Raw genomic sequence first — 12,470 nt, forward strand, 5'->3', positions numbered from 1 at the left:
TTCACCATTTCCCGCGTTAGCAAGGTAGCGTTAAGAACAGAGGACTGGGTCTTTGAGGGAATATCCTCACCTGGCCCCCTTCTCTGTTCCTTCTTTTGGAAAATAAAAAAAAAAAACGAGAGAGGAGGATTTCCAGCCACCCGCTCCCTCCCCTTTTAGTCGCCTTCTACGACACGCAGGGAATACGTAGGAAGTATTCCTTCTCCCTATCCCCAGGGATAATATTTTAATATTTAATTAATTTTTTGGAAAATTAAAAATGAGAGGGGACGATTTCCAGTCTCCTTCTCCCTCCCCTTTTAGTGGCCTTCTACGACACCCTCATCTTGGGTGTTGTCCTCTTCTCAGTGGTGTTTACTACGAGAAGAGGACGACACCCTCATCTTGGGTGTTGTCCTCTTCTCAGTGGTGTTTACTACGAGAAGGTTGCTACTGGCAGAAATCAATATAAAAAGGTATATGCAATTATATACAAGATTTATAAATTCCCTCTTACTGTTAAGCCAAAAACATCATAAACCTGTCTCTGATGTTGAAAGATCCTTTTGATTATTGAATGCAGACCTATGTGGTAAGGGTCTCAATTTATTTAATCTGCATTTAACATATCCATTAGTCTCCCTTGCAATAATTTTGTAAACAGCATCTGGAAAGAGTTTCTGAAAACTCTTGTACAGTTTTAGATTTTCCTATCTTGCCTGGCATGTTGTCTTTGGAAACTCATTACTTTTTTGGTTGTTTTGGATTAGATGATGTTCCATTCTTTGCTTTGGACCATGAGGGCACTGTAGATATCCCAGCACTGCTAGTGGATGCGGCAGTAGAAGTACTATCTCTTGGCACTGGCTTGCTAGGATTGTCCTTTTCGTTGTCCTCTGAAACACATCATCAGGGATTCCTTGTTTTCAGGGTCAGAAGCCCACAGCATAGCCTGAACTTCTTTGTTTGTAGCAGTGTTTTCTTCCTCTTTGTATTCATGATGCCCTGGAAAGAAAAAAAGAAAGACTTAAAAGGACAAAAGTTTAAAAGATTATGCCCAATCCTGCCAACTGAGCTGATGCCACTTTATTTGTTGTCAAAACACAGTAAATTGTATAATTATTTTCATGTATATCCCTGGGGATAGGGGAGAAAGAATACTTCCCACGTATTCCCTGCGTGTCGTAGAAGGCGACTAAAAGGGGAGGGAGCGGGGGGCTGGAAATCCTCCCCTCTCGTTTTTTTTTTAATTTTCCAAAAGAGGGAACAGAGAATTGCGCCAGGTGAGGGTATTCCCTCAAAGGCCCAGTCCTCTGTTCTTAACGCTACCTCGCTAATGCGGGAAATGGCGAATAGTTTGAAAGAAAGAAAGTAGTAATGCATTGTTACATATTCATAAATCATATTATGATGTTTTGATATTCATAACTTTCCTGGTTGATGGTAAAAATGCAGGGAAAGAAAAAATATTGTTGCCATCTGGTAGACACTTCAGAGGATAGCATGCATGTGACTGATGCCATGTTTATTGATGTTACTGTTTACCACTGGTTCTGGCATATGGCACCTCATACTCAACTCCAGATGCCACTACAAGATTCACAGTATATTGTAGTTCACAAGAAATGAGAGTAGATGTTTTTAACTGGGCTTGGCAAGTTTCCAATGGCTGCACTCGAAGAATGATAATCAGAGTGGGATAATTGGACCATATCACTCAGAGAGTTAATGAGGCATTATTCTGTTTTCTCTGTGCTTAGGATTTGTGTGAATATAATTGAGAGAGTGGAGAAAAAGAAGAGAATATATTGTTTGAAAAGTGAAACTTGTTCAGCTTATTTCCAGACCAGACTACAATTGTCACAAAATAGCATCACCATGAAGCTAATGATAGCAAATTGACATTTGAAAAAACTTTCATATAGTAGTTTTAACTTATATTGTACTTTAGTCTCAAATATTTTTAGGCTTATTAGATATAACATTGGAATTTTGTATATGTAGTATTCATCTTGGAAGATTCATAAGTCAGTTGATATGATTTAGTGAAAGTGTGAGCCATTAAACATTGTCCATATATATATCAATGTGAATGCTTTATAGCTGGTAAGCTGTCAGTGTCTTCATATACACAACATATGTACTTACTATTTGTGTATACAGGCTTTCAAACTTAGATACCTTTCATTTGGGAGGGGATAGTAATAAATTCCTTACTTTTTAATCATAAAGCAAGTTCCATCAGTTTTCAGGTTATGCAGCATTTGATTCAGTAATGTGCGAGCTTACCTTTGTTTGATTTTTTCAGATTCAAGAGTGGGTTGCGCCCCCCATCGCAGGTGCCGGACAGCTCCTTGTACCCAAAGTCCCGCGGTCTGGTTCCCAAATAACCAGCTTCGTGTGGGCTCCACGTAGCTCCACAGTGTTCGAAGATGATTATGACGAGGATCCTAGATTTTTTGCAAAAAGTGTTAGAGAAACTATTGGAACCAACTCTGGTAAAAAAATATCAGAGACAACAGAGATTGAGGAAGCAAGTAATAGGCATGTTTTGAGTGATAATGGTGAAAAAAATACACAAGGTTTGGAAAGAGGCATAGAAGAAGGTACAAGTGATAAGGAAAAAGTTGGATCATCCTCAGAGAAGTTGAAGGAGTGTCCAGTAGCACAACGAGTAAGCACTGAAGAATCATTGCACTTGAGTGTGGACAAAGGATCTCGTCTCATTCTCGGGCCTTTTGGAGCACGACGCACTTGCTATCACTATAGGCCTCAAGTCAAGCGCTGTGTGACATCCTTATTTAGAACTCCTCTAAGAAAGGTGCTACCAGGCTCTTTTTGTTGCATTAATAAACAACAAGCTTCCCACCCTAATTCTTCCTTGATAAGTCTTATATGCGAACAATCCCATCCAGATCACAAAAGATGGTACCCAAGAAAGACTGCATGTCACAAGAGGTATTGCATAAGCAGAACCTGTCACAGCCACACAACAAAAGCTTACTCTAGGATGCTTGAAGGAAGTGTACCACATAGGTTTAGCTGCCTCATGCATAAGAAAAATATTCATTGGAAGACCTCTGTTCACCCTCACACATATGAGAGAATATTATGGCGCTTACCATCCTCCCTCTGGAAGCAGCTTGAGTTATGTCTAACTCATTTTGAGGATGATGATGCCTTACATTTCCTCACACCAGTCATGTATTCCTTAAGACGGTTTGGTGGCCTCACAGGATCCCGAATGGTGTACTCTTTAAGTCAGGACAGTTATGGTGTCTCTGAGAGGGCATGGGAAGACCTAGTGATGGCGCTGTGTTTGTGCTGTGTCTTGGTGTTCATGTATCGTGTATATGGGGGTGTACATGACTGTGTGACAGGAGTCCTGGATTGGATCGCGTGGTAGATTTAAATCATGAGGTAGATGAAATTTATTTGCTTTACTTTGGAGTACACTGTACCTAGAGAATAATCTCTTCTTCTTGGAACAAATTGCATTGTGATTTGCATTTAATGAAGTTTATCTTAAAATTGCTGGCTTTTGAAGAAGAAATTGGTGCATATGGTTTTGAATTGGCATTACTGCACAGTTTTTCATTTAGCTTTGTGAACCACTATATCAAATGCCAGTGTCTTCATGCTATAGCTTTATGAACAGACTTTGATGCCCTTTGTCCCTTTTGGTATGTGAGCATTATGATCTGATGACCAGTTTGTAAATGGCATGCTTGAATGCAGATGAGTATGTAAAGAGAAATCAAAAGGGATCACTGTACATGAAGGAATCCAAAATAATGTCCAGTCTTCTTGATGCTTGGAAGTTAAAAAAGTATATAAGTTGAAGCCTTGAATCAGGAGCAGGACTGTTGTCACAAACTCATCTTAATTGTAAATTTTTGAAGTTACCTTTGTTATCCTTATTTTGACTATTATGATTGGTTCTGGTAAGAAATTTCCAAATTTCTTCTTTTCACTATTGTATCAGTGCTTACCATCCACGTTTTTCACTTCATTGGTGTGGCTGCCTTTTTATATGCTTATCAAAAGGCTAAGAAAATTTTAAAAAATGTAGTTTTGGCAACAATGATAGAAAAAAGAAAAGACTACGTTTTTGGTGTTAAATTTGAAAATAGTTGTCATATTATAAGGTACAATTGTATGAGCTGTGATGATTATTATCGTACGGTAATTGTTTGTTGGTAAGGAAAGCCTTCTGGTCATTCTTGAGAGTGTTCGTAATATAGAATTTTTTTTGTCTTTTTATGGATTACCATTGTATTGGGTGTATGTTTTGCTGATAAATTCTTCAGCATCCATGGGTCAGATGAAATCACATATGAGGTGCTCTGTGTTTAATTTTTCAAATTCAACAAATTTTCTTGTAATATTTTGGGGGTGGGACTAGGGGGATGTTCTGGAAGCACAGAGCTACATCGTATGAATTGTAAATTTCATGTTAGAATATTTTGCTGGCATTAATTTTTATTCACAATATAAAGATTTTTGCATAATTTTTTCAATTTGAAGACTTTAACTAAAATATACAAAACAGTGTCTATCAAAACATTCATATATTTATGTTAACATTGGAAAAAATATCATCTAGTGTTCCTGTCCATCCAAAGACTTATCTGAGGATGTACTTTCATCAAAATTAGATATTGATAATCTTGAGAAAAGTTAATAATCAGTAGCTAATTCTGTGCATTTATTTGTAAAAATATGATAAAAGGGAAAGGTGTAGCTCGTAATTAGAGAAGATTTATCAGCTTGCTTTTAGTTGGATGGTGATGTTTAAATTTATATATATATTTATTTTCTTTTTATGCATACTTTTTATAAGATCTGAATGTGTTCATTATATTTAGAAATGCTGTTCATATTACTGTTGTGTGAAGGCTTTTACTTTATAAGTTATAGGGGTGGGGGGAGTGGGAGTAACTTCCTGGAAAACACCATCATCCCTACAGTCAAAAGGAAGAACTTAGTTTCTTTTACGCGAATCAGAACCGGTGGAATGAGCATTACTAATCTTATTTTAAAGACTAGGGAAAGATTTCATGATAGATGTGTTATACATGTAAGGTTTAAAACAGGGAGAAAGTTATACACATTTTTAGATTGGATGTTTTCATGAAAAGATATGGAATTTTGCTGACGATTGTGACTTATGTTGATCATAACAGTGACAAACGGGACATGAAAGTAATCTTTCTTCTGGCACCGATTCTTGCCTTTGTTGAACAAGGCAGTCTCATAATCTGATCTCGAGTGTGCTTATTATTTGACTTTTTCCTGTTGTATTTCCTTCTAGCACCAAAGATATTTTTCATAACTTTTTTACATGCTTATAACTTTTCCCAGTTTAGTGCAAATTGCTTATCTGTGATAATATGGACTTGAGCTCTAATAGTGATGGGAGCTGCCCGGCCTGCCTGATAAAAGAAAAAAATCTTAAAAAAAAATGTTACAGTCCATTACCCAACAACCAGGTTTGGAGAAGACTACCTGTCTTTCGGTTTTTTGAAGTTTACATGGTTTTCAGTGCAAAAGACTGCAAGCCATATAAATATTCTGAGCAATCATTAAGGCTGGCTTTACCATCAGCTGAAATGACAACAAAACCATTTTGTAATGAAGGTAAATCTGGCCAGACTACTACAGTACTGTGCATGTATGATGATATTGTCTATATTGGAAAAATTCCATTATCACATTAATCACAAATTTTTTGTTGATGGTTTTCAATACTGTAGCCATAATATGTGTATAAAGTCCTGCATTCATCACTTTAGTTAATATTGAAAACAGTATATGTTATAAGTAAAAAGATTCAATTTATGCATTAGATCTTTATCATATTTGATATAAAAGTAATGAATTGTCATCCATTTCACAGCAGCATCCTATGTGGGTTACTATCATTGTTACTTGCATGGCATTGTGGTTGGTTTTACCTACTGTGTATATATATAAATATATATATATGTATTACTTGTGATTGCCAAGATTAAGGATATGGCAGTGTACATAATAATCCTGCTTGCTTTACTAAGATGTAATATATTGGTCTGACCTTAGGAGTGCTGACATGTGCTGCTTAGTTTTGTATTCTTCTAGTAGCACATGTGATGTCCTTATCTCATGCGCCAATTTAAATCTCATGTTATTCCTCTTTGAATCCCTTGATCTCCCTCATACACCCCTTTTGACTTTTACACAGTCAAATCATTTACATTTATATGTATTTGTACACAAATGTTTGAAAGTCAAACAATTCAACCAACAGTTTTCAGCCCATAATATTCTAAGAGGAATATTTTAATTTTAATGAATATGAGGGGATATGCTGAAAAATCCTATGAAGGCAAAGCTAGAAAATAGTGGAAGATTGGAAGTTTTAGTTTAGCATTATCAATTTTTTTTATATTGGATGTTTGATTGACAGATGCTACACTTTTGATTATAGTGTTCATGTCATGGGGATTTTTGCACCGTATAAAACTTGTCAAGTGCTGGTTCTCAGGATCTAGTTAAAGATACCAACAATTTATTTACATAAGTCACATTGAAGTACTGTTAAGTGCTTGTGGAATCTAAATGTATTAGTAGATATAAAAGCAGGAATTGTAAAAACCATGTAATTTTGTAGGAGCTCATTGGTGCATATTAATTATTGTGAGCCATTGTTATGGTTTTGAAATGATTAAGCTTGACCATTGAGGCTCAAACTCGTTTTTAATCATAGGGGAGATACAAATAGCAGCTTTGTCTGTTGATACGGGTACAGAATTTTTATCATCCTTTTGGGCGTTTGACATGAATAAATGTAATATGTAGTGACTTAAGGAACGAAGGTTGACTGCTTAAAATATTGAGAAAAGTTCTAACACACACAACTACACACTAACATGTATATGGAAATTTCCTGTCTATAGATGAAGTAAGTGTTAATATTTAGAGCCCATACTAATGAAATATATGCCACAACTGTATTTGAAAAATGAGCTTCAATAAGGCAATTGCTTTTCCTCATAAAGGTTTTATTCATCTTGAATATTAAATTATGAGTGAAACTGCATCCAGTATCAGCTGCAGTCAGAACATACCACTGCAAAAAAGCTATTTGTTTGTGAATTATAAAGGAAAATGTCTGTCACAATTTTAGGTTTTGTTTAAATTTTTTGTCATTTTGAAATAATGTATATATAATTCTCATGGTTTGAGAAGCATATCATGCTTAATTTTTTTCTAGTGTCAAGTACACCTAAATGATAAGGATTAAAGTGTAAAATTCCGAACATACTACATCTTGCCACCAGATTCAGTCACCAATACTTCAGTTTAGCTTTCTTTAATTTGTATTTTATTTATGTACATGCTTGAGTGAATATTTGATATTTTTACTTTTACCCAAAATCTGTAATGCTTGAATGGAATGAAAGTGACTAATTACCAAATTATTTTTATATATACAAGTTCATTAGGTATAGAAAATTACGTATTCAAGATAAACACAACAAAATACCTCCACCTGAGTTTTGATATTTTATTTTATCAAATGCACATTAATTGCTATTCAAAAAGATAACCATTTAGATATATCTTTTTCTGGAGATATTAATGAGCAGTATCACTGTCAGTGTCTGAGACCAACTGGCAATCTCTCTCATTCTTACAACCGATATCTGTAAGAAATAAAATGTTTTGACTGCGTGCTGTTAACGATTTCCAAGTGTACTGGTCAAGTCACTGAAAAGAATATTTCATTTGTGCAACAAAAATTTTATATTTTGCTTTCTTGTTTAAAGTCTCTTCCATCTAGTTATGCTCAGACAGCATTGCAACGTGATATTTATTCATTATATAGAAACACAAGATTTGAATTGTGTATTAAGATTAGATTATCAGTATACAGTGATTATTACATTGTGATTTTGTGAAAAAGCTAAAAATTTACATGTATGGTTCTTTTAATATAAGAAACGTTGTAGCAAGAAATTGCTTTTTTTTTTCTGAGCTTAATTATGCATACATGATTTTTACTTAATATTTCTTTTATTAAATTTCATTTGTTAATGTGATTTAAGATTTGGAGAAAGTATTCACCTTAGTTTAAGCACTTTCTTTTAAAGTTTATTTTTGTGGCATTTACAGGCTTGCAAGGTCAGTTTCACTCCAAGTATCTCTGGTGATAAGGCTGTGGCTTCAGAGTATAAGAAAAAGAAATCATTATATACAGTAGGTAATAAGCATGCTGTAGCTTCACTATTTATCAGACTTATTGGTTGTCGTTCTTTACTTATTGTGCATCTGCCATTCAAAATTTAATTCATACATTAGATCAGATTTTATATTTGTTTTATGAATAATCACTCAAAATGGTGTGTGGGAAATTCGTTAGAAATATGTAATCCTGGGATGAATTCAAGTCCATCACAGCATGTTGGGCTTCATTTGACCAAATAGAATAGAACCACCTGGAGAGCTAATGAATGAAATGGGTTATATACAACTTTTTTTTTGACAAAGATTATGCTTTTTTGGGATTAATCATTCATAATCTTTATTCCTCTCTCCTCAAGTTTGGCTTCAAGCAAACGAAAGGAATGTATGAAGGAGAAAATACTTCCCTCAGTCTTGTATGCAACTTTTACATGTAAAATAATTTAAAACTTTAGGGAGTAGTAGAGATATAAATTATTAGAAGCTAAATGGGCTAAACTTTATATTTTTATTTAAGCAAAGTTTGTAATGGTGCAAAACTTGCAATTTGTATGTATAAATTACCTTTAAACAAAGTTTATGTTTGAAGTGACAATATGCCTCATTTTTGAAGCTAATTATTGATGTAGTACACAGTTTAAATGTGGTCTACTTCATAATAGACAACTAACATGCTTTTGGCATGATCATTTTTAAAAGATAATGTATCTTGTAGATTGCAGTGTATGATTCATCTGGAGCTATTTTTTTTTTTTTGTATGGTTAGATGAATTCAAGAATGATTATAATCAGTGTGATGACATTGTATTCACAAATTGAGGATGGAGGCTTGCTTGACATTTATCATGGTGTATGTAGGGCTGTTCGTTGTCATGTATGGTCCATCAACCAGATAACCCTTTTTTTAAAACTTATCTCTGGGTGGGGAACAGTGTAATTCAAATCTGATATTGCAAACTTTAGGAATGGACATAATCTAAGTATTTATTTAAGAATATTGCTTAAAATAATTTGAAATGTTCTTGTTGACATGTTTAGTAACCATTTGTCCATAAATTGAAGGTTGTACTTTAATACTGATGTAGCTATGACAATATTTGAAGGATAGACCAAGATGTTTCTTGTTTTAGGTAAAATTTATTTATTTTTTGACTGCTTACTCATGGATAGAATTTCTGTGCTTCAGTAATGGTGTTAGTCATTACAAACTGTTGTAAATCCAATAATTTGCATGACCACTATCATGTGTTGGAATAAGTGTACTTATATAACTAGAACCCAAAATGTGTAATGTTGATCATGATGAAGTTGTATGAATATTGTAGATTTTCTTCCAAGAGAAAAATGGGATTCAACATGATTTGTAGTGTAATTTATCATATATAACATATGCATACTATTATATAGATATATATATATATATATATACGTAATCATTAATTTTTTTTTATATTAATTGCCTCTTGACTAAGTTGTTGTTGATACCTAGGCATGTCTTATGTGAATATTTATGGCATCTACTAATTATTGTTCTGCTGTGGTGAGGTCGTCAGAGAAGTTGCTGAATCGTATCTGATGTCCAGCAATTCTTTTGTAGTCATTTGTCTAGTGTACTTTATGGTATAAGGATGATAATCTTGACACTGACTAATTTCTAATAGATGGGGTCAATGTCCTTAGTTCAGATAATGATTTTTTTTTTCTTACAAAACTGTAACCCAGTAGTTCAACATCATTTATGTGTTATTAGCAGGATTACCTTTGTCACTGGAAGATAAGGATGTAGTTTATGATGAACATTGTATAGTAATGGCAACAGCCATTTAACTTTGAGATCTAGAAAGGATTTGATGATATAATAGATACACTAAACAGACAAATGTTGCTTGTATGTCAGCTAGCATAATTAGACTTTCTAGGAGAATATGTTATTTGAGATTTCTTCTCATCATTCTAGTCTTTTGGCAGCTTATTTATTACTAGTGAAGCATCATATTGATGGGTGTTGCTAAATATGTGACCAAGAAAATATTAAACTATGACAATATTGTTAAAGTTGCAGTGCACTTTGGAAATTGATTTAAGATGGCAAACAGATATAAATTAAGCAAGAAGGTGGTCAGAAATTTTACAATAAAATTGTTTTTTAAAGGGTTAAACTACAGGAATTTGTGATTTTCTTAAATCCAATATTTATTTTTTTGATTGATTTTGCTGTAAACAAGTCTCACAGAATTGACCTGGTTTACAGCACAAATTTGTAATATATATCCCCGATACTTTACACTGTACATTTATTATATTGGTGCATTATACTCTTCAAGAAAGATTTGTGTCTTATTTTGCTCCTTTGTTTCACACTGGGGAAACATGCAGTATTCACACTCAAGGTGTTCTGAATTCTATAAGAATCTGGAATTATCATAATGCATTTTATATATATATATTAATATTATTACCATACTTTGTCACTGTCTCCTGCGTTAGTGAGGTAGCGCAAGGAGACAGACGAAAGAATGGCCCAACACATACACATTTATATACATACACGTCCACACATGCACATATATATACCTATACATTTCAACATATACATTCATATACATACAGACATATACATATATACACGTATATATTCATACTTATATTCATACCTTCCCGTCACCACCCCACTACACATGAAATGGCACCCCCCCTCCCCCGGCGTGAGGTAATGCTAGGAAAAGACAACAAAGACCACATTAGTTCACACTCAGTCTCTAGCTGTCATCTGTAATGCACTGAAACCACAACTCCCTTTCCACATCCAGGCCCCACAAAACTTTCCATGGTTTACCCCAGATGCTTCACATGCCCTGGTTCAATACACTGAAAGCACGTCGACCCTGGTATACCAAATCGTTCCAATTCACTCTATTCCTTGCACACCTTTCACCCTCCTGTATGTTCAGGCCCTGATCACTCAAAATCTTTTTCACTCCATCCTCCCACCTCCAATTTGGTCTCCCACTTCTCGTTCCCTCCACCTCTGGTACATATATCCTCTTTGTAAATTTTTCCTCACTCATTCTCTCCATGTGACCAAACCATTTCAATACACCCTCTTCTGCTCAACCTCACTCTTTTTATTACCACACATCTCTTTTATCCTTTCATTACTTAATCAAAAAAACCTTACATCACACAGTGTCCTCAAACATCTAATTTCCATCATATCCACCCTCCTCCACACAACCTATCTATCTATATATAACCCACGCCTTGCAGCCATATAACATTGTTGGAACCACTATTCCTTCAAACATACCCATACCTTCGTTCCCTCCACCTCTGATACATATATCCTCTTTGTCAATCTTTCCTCACTCCTTCTCTCCATGTGACCAAACCATTTCAATACACCCTCTTCTGCTCTCTCAACCACACTCTTTTTATTACCACACATCTCTCTTATCCTTTCATTACTTACTCGATCAAAAAACCTTACACCACACAGTGTCCTCAAACATCTCATTTCCAACACATCCACCCTCCTCCACACAACCTATCTATATATAGCCCACACCTTGCAGCCATATAACATTGTTGGAACCACTATTCCTTCAAACATACCCCTTTTTGCTCCGAGATAACATTCTTGCCTTCCACACATTCTTCAACGCTCCCAAAACCTTCGACCCGTCCCCCACCCTGTGACTTGCTACTGCTTCCATGGTTCCATCTGCTGCTAAATCCACTCCCAGATATCTAAAACACAACTTCCTCCAGTTTTTCTCCATTCAAACTTACCTCCCAATTGACTTGTTTCTCAACTCTACTGAACCTAATAACCATGCTCTTATTCACATTTACTCTCAGTTTTTCTTCTTTCACACACTTTACCAAATTCAGTCACCAGCTTCTGCAGTTTCTCACCCGAATAAGCCACCATTGCTGTATTATCAGCAAACAACAACCGATTCACTTCCCAAGCCCTCTCATCCACAACAGACTGCATACTTGCCCCTTTCTCCAAAACTCTTGCATTCAACTCCCTAACAACACCATCCATAAACAAATTAAACAACCATGGAGACATCATGCACCCCTGCCGCAAACCAACATTCACTGGGAACCAATAACTTTCCTGTCTTTCTACTTGTACACATGCCTTACATCCTTGATAAAAACTTTTCAATGCTTCTAGCAACTTACCTCCCACACCATATACTCTTAATCCCTTTCACAAAGCATCTCTATCAACTCTATCATATGCCTTCTCCAGA

The 12,470-nt window shown here is 35.1% G+C and overlaps 1 protein-coding gene and 1 long non-coding RNA gene across 3 annotated transcripts in view; one reads left to right on the plus strand and one right to left on the minus strand.

The window, feature by feature from the left end:
* The window catches only part of LOC139759494 (kinesin-like protein KIF3B), a 39,881-nt gene extending 29,347 nt beyond the window's left edge, over nt 1–10,534 (plus strand). Inside the window, exon 17 of one of the 2 annotated variants that reach the window (XM_071681674.1) lies at nt 2,288–10,534. In XM_071681674.1, coding sequence (XP_071537775.1) covers nt 2,288–3,385 — 1,098 coding nt within the window. In that variant the 3' untranslated portion in view covers nt 3,386–10,534. The remainder of the gene's footprint in view (nt 1–2,287) is intronic. The other variant, XM_071681675.1, reaches the window with a different exon arrangement.
* Nucleotides 573–12,470, minus strand: part of LOC139759495 (uncharacterized) — a 62,041-nt gene continuing 50,143 nt past the window's right edge. The window contains exons 3-4 of the long non-coding RNA XR_011715074.1: nt 2,269–2,429; nt 573–984 (exon numbers count right to left, since the gene is read on the minus strand). This is a non-coding gene — a long non-coding RNA (uncharacterized lncRNA). The remainder of the gene's footprint in view (nt 985–2,268; nt 2,430–12,470) is intronic.

Source organism: Panulirus ornatus, chromosome 33 (genome assembly GCF_036320965.1).
Source record: "Panulirus ornatus isolate Po-2019 chromosome 33, ASM3632096v1, whole genome shotgun sequence".
Lineage (NCBI taxonomy): Eukaryota > Metazoa > Arthropoda > Malacostraca > Decapoda > Palinuridae > Panulirus > Panulirus ornatus.